At 30.4% G+C, this 22,273-nt stretch overlaps 3 protein-coding genes across 3 annotated transcripts in view; 1 reads left to right on the top strand and 2 right to left on the bottom strand.

The window, feature by feature from the left end:
- The window catches only part of LOC115891628 (unconventional myosin-IXa), a 45,280-nt gene extending 38,509 nt beyond the window's left edge, over positions 1 to 6,771 (bottom strand). The window contains exon 1 of the mRNA XM_030912144.1: positions 6,590 to 6,771. The gene's annotated coding sequence lies outside the window, so the exon portion shown is untranslated. The remainder of the gene's footprint in view (positions 1 to 6,589) is intronic.
- Positions 6,772 to 7,998: 1,227 nt separating this feature from the next.
- LOC115889687 (gamma-interferon-inducible lysosomal thiol reductase-like) lies at positions 7,999 to 9,541 on the bottom strand. The gene is made up of 4 exons (XM_030909773.1): positions 9,406 to 9,541; positions 9,179 to 9,340; positions 8,631 to 8,804; positions 7,999 to 8,290 (listed from the first exon to the last, which is right to left on the bottom strand). The coding sequence occupies exons 1-4, from the start codon at positions 9,451 to 9,453 to the stop codon at positions 8,054 to 8,056; spliced, it is 621 nt and encodes a 206-aa protein (XP_030765633.1). The 5' UTR covers positions 9,454 to 9,541; the 3' UTR covers positions 7,999 to 8,053.
- Positions 9,542 to 11,245: 1,704 nt separating this feature from the next.
- LOC115889601 (gamma-interferon-inducible lysosomal thiol reductase-like) lies at positions 11,246 to 14,501 on the top strand. Its single transcript, XM_030909683.1, has 4 exons — positions 11,246 to 11,357; positions 11,423 to 11,584; positions 12,459 to 12,632; positions 14,243 to 14,501. The coding sequence occupies exons 1-4, from the start codon at positions 11,310 to 11,312 to the stop codon at positions 14,477 to 14,479; spliced, it is 621 nt and encodes a 206-aa protein (XP_030765543.1). The 5' UTR covers positions 11,246 to 11,309; the 3' UTR covers positions 14,480 to 14,501.
- Positions 14,502 to 22,273: the final 7,772 nt, after the last annotated feature.

The following is a 22,273-nucleotide window of genomic DNA, read 5'->3' as shown; positions in this document are numbered from 1 at the left end:
CAATAGCAAGAGTCTCAAAGTTTAGATATTTGGGCAGTTGGATTAGTGAAGACCTAAACCCAGACATTGAGATCAGAGCTCGAATTGAGATGGCTAGATCAAACTTCCTAAAATTGCGGAACCTACTGTGCGATAAACGTCTCAACATCCATATAAAAAACAACTTCGTCAAGTGCTACGTACTTTCCACACTTCTCTACGGGGCTGAGTCGTGGACACTCAAAGTAAACGCAATGAATAAGTTGGAAGCATTTGAGATGTGGGTATATCGCAGAATGCTGAGAATACCATGGACTGACCGTGTCTCGAATGAACGAGTTCTAAACCAACAAGAAGACCGAGAACTCCTCGACATAATAAAAAAGAGGAAAGCAGCATATTTGGGCCATATCATGAGACATAGCAAGTATGAATTCCTTCACCTCATCATCGAGGGTAAAATTGAGGGAAAGCGCGGACCCGGACGGCGGCGATGTTCCTGGCTGAAGAACATCAGAGATTGGACAGCCCTGGACTCGCATGCTTTGCTGAGAAGAGCGAAAAATAGAGAGGAATTTGCCATGGTTGTTGCCGATCTTCACTGAATGGAGAAGGCACTTTAAGAAGAAGATTATTACATACTTGTTTTACAATTATTGTAATTCAGTAGCATTCCTTCAAATAAATTTTGATTTAAGTATTGTTAATATAGTCATATTAATGATTATAGCCCGTATGATTTCTAAAATAAATAATCAAGCGTGTTTTTATCAGAATTATTAAATGATTAAGTAGAAATAGTTAATATTTAGTAACTTCGACTTTTGTGTCTGGTATTTTCAATACGCCTATGATGGTTGCGCATGTTGCAAAATCTGTAAATTTTCTTATAAACATCAAATTCTTCAAGAATTACACTACATTCTTATTCATGTAAAACTGTGCGCTTTAGATGTAATTGAGTAATTACAGAATTGCTGTTTCTCCTCTGCTTTGATGTAATTTTCTTAATTTTATCTCGAATACCTTGTCTTGTACTGTTGTACATAATATCTTTTTACATTATTTTTCACGTTGCTAGATATATAGGTAAACTTTTTAGGTCGAAAAACACTTTATAATACAGCTACATTAATAATTATTTGTATGGTGTGGTCTTAAAATGTATAATTAAAATTATTATTCTCCCAGAAAAATAATTTCGGGAGACGATAATGCAATAATTTTATCGTCGTGTATAAAACAATACTTTTTCCCATAGCGAGTTACGTTTTAAAAAATATTCAGAAATTATTATTTCAAGGAATTTATTACGAGTAGAAAAAATAGTGTGCTGGGTTGGCGTTGGTTTCTATGTAATTTGACAAATAAATAAAGCTGTCTCTTTAGTTGTCAGTTTTGAGTCAATATTATTTTTTAATTCTCTTTCGTGTCGATTGCTGATTGAATTGGAGCCAGAAATGGCTCAAAACGAAATAAGTAAATTACCAACAGCCATATCCAAACTACTTCCATTTAAATCCCGAATAGCTTATGAAAAGGAATACATAGATTTTCAAAAATGGAAGCAATTAAAAAACGTGCGAGAAGAAATAAAGTTTTTAACCTATCCTCGCTGTTAAAGTATCATTTAATCTACCCTTGTGGTTAAAGTACTATTTTATGTATTATTTTTGATAGATATAAGGCAATTTTAACATTTACTATGGAAAAAAAGAGTTTTTTTGTCACAATTTTAGCCCAAACAAACTGAACTTTATAATCAATTTGCGCGAATTAGGCATATCCTCTATATCTACTTATTTCTCTGGTCGAGACACAATTACAGCGGTCCGTATGGAAGAAACAAAACTTAAAAATAACAACGAACACAGAAAAAAATGCGTTTTTCTTCGTCTTCAATTATCCACGGCTCATCTCGTTCGGGGCCCCGTAATCGCTCGCAAAGACGGGGCCCGTGAGACTCCCACAATTTGATTATGGGAAATGGGGGGACTTAATAATCCCCAGGTACCGCCCGGTGTTTTATCCGGACCGGACAACAACCATAGGCGTGCGCCAGAGGTCAGAAAAAAGTTACTTTTTTTTAAAACAAGCTGTCCTCTGCATTTGTTATTATATCTTATAGAACAATCCGGCTTTTTGCAAAAAGACTAGGCTTATTCTAAAACGCCGCATTTTTACACAAAGGAAGGAATTTTTTCAAAAAGCCTATCTATTTTCAGTCACTTTGCAGAAAGCCTAATCAGAATTAGGCATATTAAACAATGATGATATTTTCTGTACACTTCTGCAAAAAAACTGCCTGTTTTCAGTCATTTTACAAAATGCCAAATCGAGAATCGAGGCCAGGCAGATTAAAAAATGATCAAAGTTTAGTCAGCTATGAGCATAATTTAAGCTTTAATAAAAATACCCCATATTTGCCTATACAAAAACAATAATTATTTATGTCAAAATTTTATTACGTTTAGACGAAAACAACTTGAATCCTATTTCATAAATTTTAATTATAAATAACATAATTTTAAATACAAAATATAGTTAATTAAGGCCCCCTTGCGTTGTCTTACAATTTAACAAACATTGCGCGTATTTTTCAAAAAAATTAAATGCAATAGTATATGTAATTTTAGCTGATACTAAAGAGTAGTAAAAGCTTAAAAAGTCATCGAAAACCGCATCTTTATATCTTCTTTCAAACCGAAAATATTAGCAAAATTATAATAAATACCAAAAATAAGCTCTTAATTAACTTATTTTTACAACACGGTATCAATAGCCCTCTTGATTATGCCCATTCTAACAGAAAAATAAGATAGAAATAGTTAGTTTATTTTAAAATCGACGATATACCCGAATATCATAATATCAGATGTATTAATATCTAATAATTAAGATATTAATCATAGTGAAAAAGAAACGATGATTCAGTGAAGTCATGGTAGGCTTTGGAAAAAAGTTGCTTATGTCGTAATAGTATAAACATCAAATTGTTATTTGATCAACATTTTGATAGTCTTTTTATCTTTTTTATCTAAGCAGCGTTTTTTATCTTTTGATTGCCTTTTCCAAATGCCAACAACTTCAACTATGTACTTCAAATAATAAAGGCATTTAAAAAAAACATTTAAAAGATAAAAAAACGCTGATAAGACTATCAAAATGTTGATCTAATAACAATTTGACGTTTATACTATTACTCGAAAAGTAACTTTTTTCCAAAGCCTACCATGACTTCACTGAATCATCGTTTCTTTTTCACTATTATTAATATCTTAATTATTAGATATTAATACCTCTGGTATTATGTTATTCTGGTATTTCGTCGATTTTAAAATAAACTAACTGTTTCTATCTTATTTTTTTTGTTAGAATGGGCCTAATCAAGAGGGCTGCTGATACTGTATTGTAAAAATAAGGTAATTAAGGGCTTATTTTTTTGGTATTTATTATAATTTTGCTAATATCTTTGGTTTGAAAGAAGATATCAAGATGCGGTTTTCGCTGACTTTTTAAGCTTTTACTACTCTTTACTATCAGCTAAAATAACACATACTATCGTATTTAATTTTTTTGAAAAAACGCGCTATGTTTGTTAAATTGTAAGAAAGCGCCCTCTAGCGTGTACGTTCAAAATCTTATTATTTTTTTTATGGTATAATATAGAGTAAGAAACGCTCTTTTAAACGAGCCCACATTTGTTGGATTCTGATCATCCGGGTCCGGAGTTATTAATATTTAAATAAAGATAGATCTAACCTTCCCCCACCACTTTATTTTAGCAGATAGGGGAAAATGGTTCTAACAAAAAAAATCCAAAATTTACTGAAGATTATAAAGCTATTATTTATAGTACCCATTATCTAGGCAAAATTCTGTAAAAAATCTATTTTCTTATTTTCCATAACAGTTGCGCCCCCTAGTGGCCGTTTTACAAACTTGAAAATAATTTCCAGCAATTTCTCATAGCGCCTTTAGGTATAAATATTTTTTTCCGTAAGCCCTATGGCTAATACTTTCCGAGATACAGCCGAGAGCTATTCTTAGTGGGACACCCGGTACATACTTTAGGTTTACACTTAAACAAAATTTCCAAGTTTTTTATTTTAGGAGCTACAGATGCTCGACGCACTTTTACTGGACCCTGTATATTTTTAGAAAACATTTAATTGACTATCATTCTCATCCAAAATAATAAAAATATCATCCACATAGCAATGCTACAACAGTTATCTTTCAAATAAAACAATATCTACCACTTTCAGAAACAAAATGTTTTCTTCAAAACCCAAATTTTTAATTGTTCATATAAAAATAGTTGTAGGTACTCTGTTGAGTTATCCGGTACTAGGCTATTATTTACAGTTCTTTGTGCGGTTTATCACGGAACCACCTAAAACGTTTCTCGGAAAGTCAAAATGATTTAAAAGAGCGTCTTGAAAGCTCGTGAGTTTGGTTATTTATGTCTGCGTTTGCCTGATTTATGTTCTAGGTAAATGTTTTTCGGTATATTTTTACCATTTCCATTGCCAACAATCCCCAGAAATACCGTTGAAGTGCTATGTTTTAGCCTATAATTATTATTTTTACTTCTTGGTATTCAAAATCTACATATTAAAAAGTTATTTTTTGTAAAAACCACTGGCACTGCCGTTGAATGTCCATGAATGCTGTTCTGCTATGTTCTTTAATTCGAACATTTAAAACAAGCCACAGAGTTGATATTAACAATGCAAAAATTATAATGAAACAATTGGCTTATTTAACAATTTTAATATATTATGTTAGCTCTGATAACAAAAACAAATAATACCAAAGATTAATCAAATATACAGGGTGGTCCGAACTGTATTCAGGAAATTTCGACAGCATATTCTGTAGATAAAAATAAGTAAAAAAGTTCGTATAAATGTATATCCTAAAATGCTTAGTTTCGGAGATACAGGGTGTAGAAGTTTCATTTTTATTTCGAGATTTTTTCCCAATAATTTCTGAAGTAACATCGGGTCAACTTTCGTTTAGCTGAAATCAGTTATTAGAAAAAAAAATTGTTTTTTAATAGAAATGCGTAATTTCCAAATTTCGCACTTTCGAATAACTGAAATCTGCTATAAAAAAATACATGTTGCGTTTTATTTTTAATATTTTTCTGAACATATAAACACAAAAATTTTCCTGCGGAAATAAGCTGTTTTCATTTTCTAAGGAAATTTATTAGACTTTAGAATAGCTGAAATGAGTTATATAAAAAATAAATACATTTTTGCCTTTTAGAAGCATTCACGAATTGAGGAAAATAAAAATTTTCCTGCGAAAATAAACTGTATCCATTTTCTGAGGAAATTTAATAGACTTTAGAATAGCTGAAATGAGTTATATAAAAAATAAATATATTTTTGCCTTTTAGAAGCGTTTACAAACTCAGGAAAATAAAAAATTTCCTGCGGAAATGCTTGATTTTCATTTTCCATTTTTGTAAGCATAAATACATAAAAAATTATCTTTTTATCACTTTTAAACCAAAAAAAAAATCATTTTAAAGTGTCTAAAATGCTAACCAATCTAATAAATTTAATAATATTTTCAGAAAATCACAGTTAATTATTAAAATATAAAAACCACAACTTAACACCCTCCACAAAGAACAGCTAACCAAAGCAACCTTCCTCCGAAAGATGTTTTACCCCACCCAGCACCCCTATCCGCTCCCGGGTCCCCTTCTAAACCGAAAAATATATGAAAAACAAAGTGCACAAAATGACATTGACACATTTCCGCAGGAATTTTTTTGTATTTCTCTGCTCGTGAAGGTTCGTATAAAACAAATATAAGTTCATTTTTCGTGTAACTGATTTCGGCTATTCTAAAGTCAAAGCATTTTTTTATGTAAAAAAAAATAAAAAATTTTCGCAGACACATTTTTGTGTTTTCATTGTTTAGAAAAATGTCTAAAACACACCCCGAAGACTAGTTTTGATGTAACAGATTTCGGCTATACTAAAGTCCGAAAAATAAAAATGAGGCATTTTCGCAGGAAAATTTTTGTATATTTGTACTCCTAACGCCTTCTAGAACGCCGTTTTTTATATAACAGATTTCAGCTAAACGAAAGTTGAGCCAAACCATTTTATAACTAATCAAATCAATAGCGTATCCAAATAATTTCAATCAAAATAATGACAATCTATTTTAAATTACTAAGTTTAGTTTCTTAACGACAATATAACGTTCAAAAAATGATCTAGTAATATTATTATATCAGGTTAAATATATTTTTATCAATGATTTAACAGAAATAAAACTGATACTTCACTTTTTTTGGTTTTAGTTTAAATCACTTAATAACAACTTCAAAATTTCCTTAATTTTAAAATAATGAATTATAAGATAAAATATCAGGTAATAAAAGTACTTAAAAATGTGTCAAGATTATTATTTAATTTTAAACAACTATTAATACAAAAAAAAAAATTTACCTTGATTTTTGATTTTTTCTTCATGTTAAATCTTATCAAAAAAAAAATATCATACGAGCGCGACTCTGATAGATAATAATAATTGTTTAATTTTAAACAACTATAAATATAAAAAAATAAAATAAAATTACCTTGATTATTGATTTTTTTCTTTTCATTAAATTTTCTTGAAGCACCTTATTTTTTCTTATCGTGAAAAAAATCTCACAAAAGCGCGACTCAGTATAGAGATTTACATCGCGAAGAATATAAGAGAAGAATCCTCGGTACATGAAGAAGAAGACCTCACTTGCGGACATGTGAATCTGAAAACACTCAAAACATTGTTCTTGCTCTTCAGCAGAGCGAGGTTGCCATACAGGGCCCATTTTCCTTAAATCTACGAAAATTATTAGACTGCATAATAACATCTTAAAAAAAATACTCGTCTTGAAGAGAATCTACAAAATAAATTGGTTATTTTTTTAAAACACCTCTGCGTTGATAATAAATATGCGAAAATTTGTCGTTTTCTGTTTTGGCATTTCCATATCTATAGTTACCGGTACCAATGGTTGCTATGGCGCAATCCTTCAACAGCAAAACAAATAACTAAGTGACAGTTTTGAATATAACATAGAAAACCAGAATGTTGTCGGAAAGTTCTGATAATGAAGACTACTTTAATATTGGTACTCCACCAGAACTTACAGAAGCTGCAAAAAGAGCAGAAGCCAATTTACTTCCAGAGAAAAGTAGGGGGCGACATAAAATAGCATTGAAAGTATACGAAAAATGGTGTGCCGAAAGATATGCTAAGAATATTGCTTCGGGGAGAGTCTTGATGGCATATTTTAGCGACATGGCAGAGCAGAAAAAGCCATCTACTCTTTGGGCTACGTACAGCATGATACGGACAATGCTTTTAAGCCAAATTAATCTTATTATATAAATTAATCTTATAATTTTTCAGTTTTTAAAAGTTTTTTTTATAATTATATAGAGCAAAAAACATTTGAAAATATTTCACAACTTTTCATAATAATTTCATGCGTAGAGACCTTAGATGTAATGTTTAAAATTTAATTATAACATTTCAAGTGTAATTTCGTCAGGTTTAGTAAGCATATAGACAAATAACGGAATTAAAAAAATTATCGTTAATTTAATTAATAGGTAAACACAAATTATATAGTATCACACAATAATATCGTCGTGATCAGAAGGTGTAATAATATAATTTTATATTTCAACTTTCAATTATTTGCTGAAATCATGGTTTTACCAGTGTATATTCAGGGCCGTGTTTTTATCAATATCACACCATATTTTGATATAGATAATAAAAATGTATAATTGAAAAATATTGACAATATAGGTAGATTGGTTCTTCGAGGTCGCTATTGTCCTGTTCCACTGTAACTTTTACAGATCTACAAATGTTCTGTCGTTTCTTTTTCAAATTGACAGAACCTGTACATGGCTACTTCCGTCAATCCCACCATAATTAATAATTATGACAAACAAAAATAGTTTTCCATAAATGTCTTGAAAAAAACTCTTTTTTATCAAATAATATGTTAATTTTATTTATTTAAATTTTTACAAAAATGCATTTAGCAACGGCAGTACTCGATAGGGTACTGCAAAATGTTACAAAGTAAAGTCTTAAGGTGCTTAATAGCGCCATCTTGATTATCTTGACTGTAGACGTTGTCAATGGTGATGGTTGGAATGAAAGATGGATCTACGACTTTAGTTTTATTTCCGTTTGCTGACAGAAGATCGTCAGCAAGTCCGCTGGAAAGGCAGTCTTCTACGTCAGTCCAAGATATGTCATTTTGTTCAGCACACTGAAAAAAATAAAAGAAATAAGAAAAAAATTACGATAAAATATTAAAAAAAAACTAAAATAGGAGATTGAAAAAATTGATGGTAAATAAATACTATAACTATACAAGATTAGCTGATGACATAGTCTTAATTATTGTCCATAGTCCTAAAGAACTACGAGCAGAAATACAACCAGCAATAAAGTACCTAGGTCTCAAAATAAATTTAGCAAGACCATGTGTAAAATGAACTCTACAAACCTTTCGTTTAGCTTATTTTGTCTTATAATAATTGATACTATAGAGAATTGAGATTGAACTGAAAGGTTTCGAAAAATTTATTCATAAAACAAAAACTTACTCCTTGGAGAATGGTTGAGTTGGCAGGACTGGCAGATCTCTCGGCACAGAATACAAAATTGACAGTTTGGTTGACAGTTGCAGCATTGATCACGCAGGAGTGGACTTTGTTTCCGTAACATTCTTCCGGTCCATGTTGACAAGTGAAAACTTTCTCACCTGTTGAATTATCTTCCTGTAAGTTAAATATACATTTTGGGTATATTTCTAATAATTAGAAAACATCATGAGACAGACAATAAAATGTTTAAACACAAGGGTCTTATTGCAATTTGCTGTAACCTGATTATTTTCAAACTTATACAGTAAATAAAACATAATATTATTAACTACAAATTATTAAGTATACCTTAGTTTATATTTTTACACCTTTTATGAACCCCTTTATGAGCCAACAATATCTTTATTATCAACAAACTAAGTCTCAGGTTTGCTAACTCCATTTTGAGAAAAAAATACTTGACGAAGAACATGTTAGGGTTATGTCAAACCGCAATAAAAATTGCTTTCTTAAAAAAAACACGTTAAAGGTATTCAAAGTCTACATACACTGGCAAATCCATAAGGTATTAGCTCCACTTGTACGACGTCTCCACCAAAATTTACGTATGATGGGTGGAGTTGATGGACCAAGAAATCTATACTATCCGGACACAAAGTCTCATAGTACACTTGAAGAGTCACAGACGTTGGAGCATCGAGATATTTTGCCTAGATCAAAATATAAGGTTTATATTTCTTAATTTAGACATACAAGAATAGAGAAATTGACTTACAGTTGCTACACCTAGAACTAATGCCAACAAACTCACAAACTTCAACATGGTTTCAATGATAGACTATTCAATATGGCTTTAGGTAAAAGAATGACGAGACAAAATTTGCAAAAGCATTTTTAATTGATTTAACTACTTTATTTATCTCTGAATCTAAATGATGTCTCAAGTAGCTTTATCTATTTACCGTTTTCTTATATTTAAGTTCAAATGTTTGCAAATAATTGATATTTCAGTTAAATTATAATTATTGTCTGTTTTTCAGACATGTACCACTGTGATTTACTTCTTATCTTTAAATTACATGCTTAAGAGTCACATCCTTTTCAAAAATCTAATAAGTTGAGGACTTAACCATCCATATTTCCTTTTGTCAATGGCTTCTTGGAGGTTGCTATTGGCCTGTACCACTGTGATTTTTTTTCAGATCTTCCATATAGTTCAGTCATTGGGGATTTTTGCTCATGAAACAGTGGCGTATCATTAATTCGCTCATTAATTTATGAATAATTAAATTTAATTATTGAAAATGTGTACTTCTTTCCACACCACCCAAGAGGTAAAGTATATGGCGCGTTTATTTTAACGTGGTATCCCCGGAGACCTATTCCACTAGGTAAATTAAAAACTTTAACTTATCCGCGCAAGCCCGACGGACCTGGCTCATTGATGTAAAGTCGATCGTGTCTGCTGTGCTTGGCTCATCAGGGTGGTCTCTCAATTTGTCTAACTCTTCATCTTCAGCCGCCAGAGGAATATCTACAGACAAGTCCAACTCCTCTTCATCGGATTCGTCGAGTGACACTTCAGTGACGTTGTCACAGGATTTCCCATTGCAGTATGCACAAATCATTGAACATTTTAATCCTGCTTTTCTGCATCCGCAGACTTTATCACGTTGTGACTGGAGTAATGCCTGTTTTTGTTTTCTTCCAACCCCAGTCTTCGGCATCTTTGGTACAACCAGACCAATGCTGAACCTGGTGGTAAGTTCGCAATGAATGCTGTCCAGCACGACAATTAATTGTTCATAAATTAATTATTATTATATTAAACGAATTAATGATACGCCACTGTTTTATGACAAAATTGGAAAAACTAAACTAAAACTAGTTTTAGTGAACCCTAATCGACATTTGATTTCGGAAAATCGACTACATATACATATATCATACTTTACGCAAAATTGTAAAATTTCCAGGGATTTTGTGCCTAAACGGTTGACTTTCTAGAAAATTTTTGTAGTACCTTTTTTATAGAATATTTTATTCTCTTTAATTTTACTCGCCTCAAATTTTCACGAAAAACGCATAGTTTTCGAGATATTCACAAAACACCGATTTTGGGCGCCATCTTGGCAAGATGGCGGCGCCGGCGGCAAGTCTGAAAATTTGCATTTTATGGATTTTAGTTAGGGACCCCAAAACCTATAAACCTGCAAAGTTGCAAAACTTCCGGACTTTTTTTCAAGCAAAAATCCCCAATGACTCTGAACTAAAGCACTACATTACAACGTGGACGCCGTTGCTTGCAAGCCGAAAGATCTTGAGAAACACGACAAACAGGAAGCGGCAAGCAACGCAAGCACAATCAGAAGCAAGAGCGCGAGCAGGATCACGAGCAGTGTGGACGCGCCTTTAGACTTGCTTAAAAGGATATGACTGAAGAATGATATCCAGAAAATAAGACATAAGAAAAGGATCCCAATTGTACTGACCCGTAATATCAATTATTGCAAACCTTTTAACTTAAATATAAGAACATGATAAATAGATATGGCTACTTGAGACATCATTTAGATTCAGAGATAAATAAAGTAGTTAAGTCAATTAAAAATGCTTTTGCAAATTTTGTTTCTTCATTGTGTTACCTAAAGCCATATTGAATAGTCTATCACTGAAACCATGTTGAAGTTTGTGAGTTTGTTGGCATTAGTTCTAGGCGTAGCAACTGTAAGTCAATTTCTCTATTTTTGTATGTTTAAATTAAGAAATATAATTCTTATATTTTGATCTAGGCAGAATATCTTGATGCTCCAACGTCTGTGACTCTTCAAGTGTACTATGAGACTTTGTGTCCAGACAGTATAAACTTCTTGGTTGATCAGCTCTACCCATCGTACTTACTTTTTGGTGGAGATGTAGTCCAAGTGGAATTGATACCTTATGGACATGCCAGTGTATGTAGGATTTAAAATTTAAAAATAATTTTTAAAATATATCTAGGTACCTCGGGTTACATCAAACTGATATAGAAACATGTACAGGAAACGACAATCTGTAGCCCCTAGAATAAAAAACTTGGGAATTTTGTATAAGTGCAAACTTAAAGTGTTTACTGGAATGTATTTCAGTAAAAATATTTTTACATTTACAGGGTGGCTGAAAAAAGTGTTGAGTGATGGCTTTGAATAAAATTTACTGTGGAAAATACCATATGAAATATAAAACCGCGAATATCTACGAAACCGTTAAAAATAATAAAATAGGTACTGTAAATATAAAAAATGTACATATTTTAATTCTCCGTCTATTAAAAAATAATATACAGGGTGTCCCATTAAAAAAAAACGAAGAAAAATTATTTTACATTTTAGAAAGTTTAGCGTAGAATTTTGAACATCCTGTATGATTTAAGATTACGGTATTTACAGCAAAGTAAGTACAAGACCTTCTAAAGTAAGTACCTAATATAGTTTTGATTTCAGAGCTGTTCTTGTATTTTCAATATTTTTTTAAGCGGCTGAAAAATATATATTTATTTTATTCATTTATTAATATTTCTGAAACATATTAATTTAATCCTATATTAGGATTAAGTGATCTGAAAGGAAGCCAAAAATGCAATAATATACGGAATGTTCCGTTTAAAAAAAAACCTACAACCCTGTAGAAGTTGCATTTTTTTCCTGAAATACATCCTAGTACATACTTTAGGTTTGCACTTCCCAAGAAAAACAAAATTCCCAAGTTGTTTTTTATTCTGGGAGCTACAGATTCCCGACGCACTATTGCCAGACCCTGTATACATAAAATTGTATATTTATTTTACAGGAAGATGATTCTACAGGTGAAAAAGTCTTTACCTGTCAACACGGACCCCAGGAATGTTACGGAAACAAAGTCCACTCGTGCGTGATCAATGCCGCAACTGTCAATCAAACTGTCAACTTTGTATTCTGTGCGGAAAGATCAGCCAGTCCTGCCAATTCAACCATTCTCCAAGGAGTAAGTTTTTGCTTTTTTAATAAAGTATTTTTTCAAGTTCTTTCAAGTCAATATCAATTCTCTAAAGTGTCAGTTTTTAGAAATTAACTAGAGTGTACCCGTTTGTAATGGTGATGATAAAGCAAAGCAAGAATTTCCATTAACATACAAACTGGATAAAATTTTCTCACATTTATGTCAGCATAAGAAAAAACAATATGGTGATATTATTAAATAACTTGGTAATATTTGAGGGGTACTTTCATCTCGTTGGAATTTGACTTTCGAAAAATCCGTTTGCCAAAAATAAGCTTTTTACGTCAAGCATTTTAAGCAGAATCGTGGTTAAGAAATTACCCAAGTTTTTGGAACACCCTGTATGATATTTCAAAAAAATTTCAAAATATGTAAAAAAACCAAATAAATTATGCTTGTCCGAGCGTTTTCCCGAAAGACTAACCGTTTTTTAAATAACAAATATTGTAATATTTGATGGGCGTTTTCACCCTCTTGGAATTTGAGATTTGAGAAAGCCCTCCTTATCGAACCTCTACACCCCACAGTCAGTCCGTTTGCCAAAAATCAGCTTTAAACGTCAAGCAGTTTAAGCAGAATCGTGATTACTCAATGGTCATATTTTATGAAACATCCTGTATAAATTTACAAAAAATCTTAAAATATGTAAAACAACAAAATAAAATATACGTGTTTAATGTTTAAGAGTTTTTCCGAAAAACTCACCGGTTTTTAAATAAAAAATATTTTAATATTTGAGGGATAGTTTCACCCCCTTAGAATTCGAGTTTCGAAAAATCCCTTCTTATCGAACCTCTACACCTTAAAGTCAATCTGTTTTCCAAAAATCAGCTTTTTACGTCAAGCGTTTTAAGCAGGATCGTGATTAATCAATGACCAGATTTTCGAAACACCCTGTATACATTTTTAAAAAATCTTAAAATATGTAATAAAAACAAAATAAAATATACGTTTTTTCGCAAACTTGACCGTTTTTTAAATAAAAAATATTGTAATATTTGAGGGGTGGTTTCACCCTCTTGGAACTGGAATTTCGAAAAATCCCTTCTTATCGAACCTCTACACCCTAGAATCAACCTGTATGCCAAAATTGAGCTTCTTAGGTTGAGTGGTTTGAGCAGGATCGTGATTAATCAGTATGTCAGTCACTTAAAAGGATTTTATATATCAGTATAGATTTTGAGACCTCTGCTTTATTTAGTTCTACTACCAGTATTTAGTTCCTTGATTTATGAAACATCCTGTATGTACAGCTTAAAGACTTTTGGTTTTATCTCATTAGTTACTATTTGTTAATATAAAATGACATCAAATAAGAATCTATAGATATGCCAGTAAGAAAATAATATTCCTATTAGTTTATAAATAAATACTTACAGTTTCATAGCAAATAAACTTTCAGTCACGTGATTAAGCTTGACCGGCACAGCGTTGTCAACTTTTACATATTTTCTTTTAATCAAAATAGTTTAGGAAAATAAATAAATTAATTATAAATATTACTTACGTAACCAAAAGCTTAATTGATATGAAATATAGATTCATATTATTAGTTATTATACTTTGTTTTAACATTTTTCTCTTAATTTTTACAGTGTGCTGAAGAAAGTGATATATCTTGGACTGATGTAGAAGACTGTCTTTCCAGTGGACTTGCTGACGAGCTTCTGTCAGCAAACGGAAATAAAACCAAAATTGTAGATCCAACTTTCATACCAACCATCACAATTGACAATGTATACAGTCAAGAGAATCAAGATGGCGCTATTAAGCACCTTAAGACCCTGCTCTGTAATATTTTGCAGTACCCTATCGAATACTGCCGTTGCTAAATGCTTTTTTGTAATATTTAAATAAATAAAATAAATATATTATTATTAAAAAACAATATGTATTTTAGATAGTTATATAGTGTTATTGTTTTTCTTCAAGGCATGTTTATGGGGATATTTTCTTGAAAATTCCACTCCTGTAATTTTTAACCAATCAAAACGTGTTTTTTTGACAAATCACCATGGAAACGGATAAATTTTAGTGAAAATTTTTTCCTTGTGGGCACCCAACAGCAAATTATACTGGAAATTTTTTGACGTTTATAATGACAGAATATCTTTTTGCGAGTCTGGTTTTTATTTGTGTACATGATAATTTTGATACATTTCAATTACAAATTACAAAGCTGAGATGAAAGTTTGTAAACTGCTTCCATACGCTTCACTTCCTGGGTATCAACCATAGAATAACTAACTGAAAGAAATGAAAACTCCTATGTTAAAGCCTGGAAACACACGCTCGACGCGATCCAAGCGGGCTACTGGCAGAACTAAAAGTTCGCGCCATATTTTTAAATGGACCTTTACTGTCAGTTCATAAGTTTTTTTACTTATATTTGGTAAGTTCAATCTAGATTATGAACTTATTTGTAACAAAACATTTTACAAAATAAAAATAATGTATTTTGATACAAATAAATTAATAATCTAGGTTGAAATTGTCCCTGAAATTAGAATAAAACACGAAAAATTTGTAACTTGATTATTTTATTATAACATTGTTAATAAAATTACATATAACACATTCAACACTATACAAGTATATATAAAAGTTATCAGAATTATACAATCAGTTATAAGTAATTATAAAAAAGGTTATAAATTATAAATAAATAATTCATTATATAAAAGACATATAGTTACCGTGAATATAATTTGGTATAACTTTAATCTCAACTTTAATGACCTATTCAAATAGAAACATCTTACAATTCACATTATATAATACACAAAGCCAAGGGACAAAATTGTTATTAAATCTATTCTCGATGACTCGAAGCATTTTTTTTTCAAATAAAACAGGACATATAGGGCTTATAAATAATACAAGGGTATAGAAAATATATAAATAAGTAAATACAAATATATTTTCAACCTAATGATTAATGATTATACTCGTTTAAATAAATAAATGATCTTTTTAAAATTACTTGTTTGTCTTTGCAAATTTGTATATTTAATATTTATCTAAAAGCGTACACTTACATAAATTACTGCACAACCTTTAAAATTAAGCTTTTAATATGTTATACAAATTCTTGATTCGAATAAATACACTTAAATAAAACTTTAAAATTAATGATCTTCCAAATTTCTGAGACAGCCATTTTGTTGAAAGAATTTGTTTTGATTATGAGAAATTTCATAAAAATTATCACAGGGATTAATTAATCTTATATATGAAACTACTTGGCTTTTAAATTTCACAATCCTATCGTCCAAAATACTCTAAATTCGCAAAAATCCGTAAATATTCCCATAAAAACAAATCACAATTCACTTCCACTTCACAGAAACTGACAGACATTGCCAGATATGGAATGACGTTTATTTTTCAATTTATTTTACTGATCTAACTGATCCGGGTCACTTAGAAATTAAATTTTTATTAAATTATTTAATTATAATTGTTTCTGGCGAAAGCAACTTCATATCAATGTTTATTCATAGGGTAACAAAGCACATCGCTGTAAAATTATCAACATTTTATATAAATATTTATATTTTTCAACTACTCCAACTACTCCAATTACTCCACAGAGAATCAAACGAATTGTTAATTAAACTATACTCTGTGGATGACTTGATAAAATCATGATGAAATTAAAGTCCCTAGATGAATATCTAGGGACTTTAGATGAAATTTCTACGCAGCGCCATCTATCCCTCTACTGGCAGAAACTCCGCCGTGTTTCCAAAATTCAAATGGCAGTTTCATCCGCCTCCTGGTATCAACTGCTTAATCTCCTGGCGAATATTTTCTTTGCTTTCATGACCGAAGCCTTTGAATAAGAAGACTAAGGAAGGAGCATATCAAAAATCTTAGGTACACCACGATGGGCCTCAAATATGGCCGACTTAAATTCCGGTTTATCAGTGTCGTTCTAATTTTATTTAAAAAATGTAAAACTATGATGTAGGGTAGACGTGGGGTAGACTCAATAATTTGTTGTTTTATTTTACGTTGTGAATAAATGTTGATAGTTATTAAAATTGTTATAAAAATATATAATTCTAATAAAAATAGATAAGTTATAATAAGTATTTATTAACACAAACATCTGATACGCTACTGAAGCAGGTAAGTCAAATTAACGTATCTAAATTCTATGACATCTAATCTTTGACAAGTAATAAATAAAAGCTAAAATGCAAGAAAAATATATAATTTAGTTAATTTAAGTGAATTTCATAAATGATCGGTTTACTACACGTATGTATATTATATAGTCACTTACTAGCGAAAAGTTGTTCCATTATTTCACTCGATTTTTGCCGAGATCTACCGCACGCTACACAACCAACTATTTTAGAGTCTTTTTCGATAAATCGCGATAGTGTCACTGTTAATTTAAGTTCTGCCACAATTTCCATCTAGATTTACTACCTTTATACAATCGAAAAATACATTTTAATTATTTGATTTTCAAACACAATTTGGTGTGGAATTTTCTTACCGAATACCACACGAGGTCAAATTAAATCCGGAATTTTTTTCTCGCTCATGGATCTTTTTAGAAAAAAAAATTTCTAGTGGTATTACTAGTGAAAATTATTCAGGTTTCTCATGACTCTAGGTACACATTGGTTGAATGTTTTCTTCTTTAGATTTAGTATATTTCGACCCAGAAACACGACTATGAGGTTATTTTCGAGAATTTTTTTTTTGAAAATTTGATTTTTTTTAGTTTCTAATTAAAAAATATAATTTATCGATAATATGGCAACATAGGTAGTAGATTAAATATACAAGAAAGAAAATCCAGAAAAAATCCAGTGGTTCTCAAAATTTTCGCAAAAAAATCATTTTTTTTTGGAAATTTTCTCGGTTATTTTAGATTTGCTTGAAAAACGGTAAAGAGAAAATATTATGTTTCTTTTATTGAGATCTGACCAGTCCTGAAAATATTTGCACTTATTTAAGTCTCACCCTGTATAGTGTATATTAATACTTATTTATCTATAAATCTGAACGATGATGTTTCAAGAAGTAGACTTAATCTATTGCTTATCATGTTCTTATTATAGTTCAAAGGTTTGCTATATTGCGGATAACGAAAAAAATAAAGTAATGCGTTTTAGCAAACAAATCTTGTTTAGTTTCTGTGCAATCAAACAAAATTGCGTAAACAACTTTAAAAACAGTCGGAACCAAATCTGGATCTAAGTGGTTTCACGAAATATTTTAGCCAATATTTTTTTTTATCTGTCTAATTACTTTGACGTCGTACAAAGAAGGTTCCAGCCTTGACTTTTTAGTGTATTAATATTTTCGATATAACAGGAAATAAAAAAAACATTGTAAAAAAGGCTCTTAAAAAGGCTTAAAATTTATTACTTATAGTCCAGGAGTCAGTGAAGATTTTCGGTACTTATTTTCCCAGTCTATCTCTCTATAGTACTTTTATGAGTTTACTGAGATGGTTAAAAATATAAAAAAGTAATATTTTCACATATTTTTATACTAGCAGCAATTTAAACATATTTTTCTTGAACTCTGTAGACAAATGTTTCTTCTACAAACTGTACAAAGAGACTCAATGTTTCTTTTTATTTTGTAAGAGCCATAGACTTAAAATAAAATATAGACTGAGCATCTCATTCATAAATAGCTGGAACATGCGGTCAGACACTGTCTTGTTATTGTTGTGTTATTGTTTTAGGTTATAACGAGTGCGACACGAGCGATAGATAGGTTGTCTCTGTCGTAACGGTCGTTCCCTGACGACTCTGCCGAGAAACACAACACTGTCTTTCGTTTCTCAAGTACACCTGAACTCTCCGTATCATAGCCGGGTAATTTTTTTATTTTAATGAAGCTATAATTAAATTAAAAATATATCGTATTTAAACTTTTTTATATTTTATTGAGATTTAGGACAGGTTTTTTAAATAAAAGTTTAGAAAAAACGTCTTAGAGTCCAAAAAGGATAAAAATAATAAAATACACGTTATAGAAGAAATTTTATAGTCGAAATTACGTAATTTTTGAAATTAATTAAAAATTATTAATTTTAGTCAAACATTTACAACCCCTAATATTAATCAAAACAGGATCTATTCCACAGATATAATAGAATCGGCGACAGGGAGAGAAAAAAAATATATAATTGTTGTAATTTTTTTTCTGGTTAAGTGATGTCTTATTATGTAAATTAGAGAAAACATAAATCTGTTCCATTAAAGCAAGGAAGGTGATAGGAAGTGGATAAAATGAAAACTACATTTATTTAACTCGGTACTGTCTTTATTATACCGGGTGCGTCTCAAAAGTGGCTCATCCCCCATAATTTTTTTATATTTTCAAATAAAAAAACAAGATTTAGTATGTTATTTTAAGTCTATGGTAAGAGCACATAGAGCAGTAGGACTGTAGCGGTCCAGAATAAGAGTCCATTTCATCAGTTCGAAAAAGTAGCAAAATAAGTGTTCGGCATTTAATGTTTTATGTAAAACTGGCAAAAAGGGCATAATAGGCTATTCTAGAGGTTGATAAGTTCCTTAGAAACTGATCTTAGCGCAAAACAGGCAGCGCTCAGTTTCTTTGATGTGAAAGTCCCATTTTAACGAGTTGTCAACAACAAGTCCTAAGAATTTCACACAGTCTACGACGTCAATAGTGGTGTTATTAAGTACAAAAGGTTGTATACTACTCAAAAGTCAATGGAGAATGTAACTGATATATCTGAGAAACATCGTATGTTACACTTGCTAACTAATTTTGATTTTTGATCTCCGTGTATATACAGAGCCAGTTCAAAGGTCGTACTGCTTACGACAGTCGATATGGAGATGTACGAATTGTTAATTAATGTCGGAGTCATTCAAAAAACAGCTAGCCAGCGCCGCCTTGATTACACAAGTACATATTGTTTTATCTCGTTCGAGAGCAGATTATATTTGGAAAAACGTGATCGGATGACACGTGAATGCCGCTGGCCTACAATCAGTCGATCGTACCCATTTTTAATATTTGTGTGTGTATAGGAATTATAGATAGATTATTATACACTTGCCGCTATCTCTCGAGAAGTAAAAAAATGTAATGTAATAAAAAATATCATTTATTTAGGAGCAATGTAATGTAAGGTCTAAAATAATGCTGACAATACTGTTTTTTTTTATTTTGAGGTTGTCTACCCTTAAAAGAGTCTAATAAGCTGTACAATATAGCTATATCAATAATTATGACAAAACCCGTATGATCGAAAAAAAAACGGCGTCAGCGATGGCTATGAAATGAAGATAGCTGTCATTTTTTATGTAAAATTATATGGGGAATGTCATCGATTGTCATTTCTAAGCCAACTGGACGCCGTTTTTTTTTCGATCAAACGGTATTTTAATTATTACTGTTGGAGGTAGGTATCTTGGAGTTGCAACAGCAATACTAATTCACAACAATACAGAAAAAAGTAAAGTGTTTTTAGCGTATTGTGGTGAATAAGGTTTTTATTTTGTTGTTTTAATTATACTAATTAAAAAAGTGTATGTAAAAATACAAATTAAAAATCCAACTCCTTATATAGGTAACTCTATACACACGTGTATTTACATTTTACTAAAAATAAACTATTTACCTATAATATCATTTATATCTACACAGTATATAAAATACAATAATGTTAGGTAATTATTAAACAATATTCCATTTAAAAAAAAACACCTTTTAGTATATTTTTGGAAAGATGAATCGAAAAAAAGTCATGAGAATGATTCCAAAATGACAACTTAATGTAGTCAATAGAAATAAAATACCTTAGAGAACTCTAGAGATACAGAATTATTTCTTAACAAGTAAATAATGATTGATAACCCAGAAATACATAAATTAATAGAAGATTTCACGGAATGAAAATATGTGAAACAAATAAAGAAATAGAGGTAGGTCCTGGTTTAGAGGTAAAGTCCTAAGAAATTTCTTCGACTGTCTTACACCGTTGGAGGATTCTCATTCCAAGTTACAGATAGAGTCTTCCACGTTCTTGAGTTCCGTTTATTGTCTATATTGAATTTAAATCATATATATTATATTTTACAGTAGTATAAGTAGTAACATGCCGCTAAAAGTATAATGTTTACATTTCTTTAACGCTAAATACTTCCAAATTTTTATTAATAAGTATATACTAATTTTAGTTTATTCATATAAATTTATAGTGAATATACAGTTATTTATAGGTACATGATACATATCTCTATATACTCTCTGATCAGAATAACCTACTAATGAGGCAAGACCAAAATGCTTAAAGATACTAATTTTTTTACAAATTTTCAAAGGTGTAAAAAAATAGAAAAGCATATTCATAAAATTATGAAAACATTTAACAAAAGTATGAAACCATTTGCTTCTGTATCAAGAAAAAATAATATATACTGTGATTTTTTTTTGTATTTGCATTCAATTTACCATGTAATTTTTTAGCAAAAAGAATAAAGTTGAAAGAAAGATTGATAGGTATCTATTTATATCATTAATCAAATTCATTTCAGAAGGATAATAATTAATTTATTTTCTAAATCAATAAAGGTTGATTCCGTAATCGTTTTAAGCATTATTTAATTTTATATCTCCGTTACGTCTTTCATAAAGGAAAACACAACAACACATAGCTCTTTCCTGGTGCGTTTGATGGAATGGATCGACGATTTCACAGACCATTTAACTGCAAAACATAAAAGAAAGGTACAAAAGTAAAGCGAGATTTAATAGATTGTGACCTAAATAGCGTAGATCCTCAATTACTAGGAAGTATACATACAGTGCAGATATCGTTTTCTGTAAAGCTATAGGTACGTGATATTATTGAAAGCTTGTAATGTATGTAACAGACATTAGGTGAAAATTCAGCTATATTTTATTTCTTTATTTCTTACTGAATTAACATAAGCTTAATCATAACTCCCTTTACATATTATTAACAGGAATTAAGATGCGATAATTCCCTATAATTTTTATAGGTAACAACCAAGAAATACAATAGAGATTTTGAGTTATAATATAAAATGAAAATTGACATGTTTTTTTTTTCATACAACAGTTTTTTTTTCATACTTTTATTCAAGGAACTCTAGGTATATTAAGCCGTCATAATGCGTACATAGAACAAGAAGAGACTTTGCTTTGCCAAACATCATGCCACCAAACAAATATTAGATACTAGAATAAACGAAACAAATCTCAAAATGATCAAACATTTGATATAGGTTTTAAATTAAACTGCCTAGATCTTAATTGCTGTTTAGTTCTGAAAAACATGTGGATTAGGTTGTTGAATTTTTAATAGTACATAGACCCTAATTTCTGTGAAGCAATCATAATCTTTAGATAATTTAGCAAATATAGTCTCATACTTCTGTCTTTATTAAGATATCTAAGTAAACAATAGGTTTGTTCCAAGCAAACTTAAAAAAGTATTTACAAAATTAGGAAGATTCTATGATGCAGTAAACTTAAATACGTTTTATTTTATTTTAGAGAAGTAAAAACATATAGAGATACTCTATGATGTACATAACCTAGACCCTATTTTGTTTTTTCTTTTTATTAACGACATTGCTAACATAAAC

The sequence above is a fragment of the Sitophilus oryzae genome, unplaced genomic scaffold (genome assembly GCF_002938485.1).
Source record: "Sitophilus oryzae breed Bouriz unplaced genomic scaffold, Soryzae_2.0 scaffold_1007_pilon_pilon, whole genome shotgun sequence".
NCBI classification, from domain to species: Eukaryota; Metazoa; Arthropoda; class Insecta; order Coleoptera; family Curculionidae; genus Sitophilus; species Sitophilus oryzae.
Note: the sequence above shows the minus strand (reverse complement) of the source record. Positions and strands in the feature narration are given on the sequence as shown.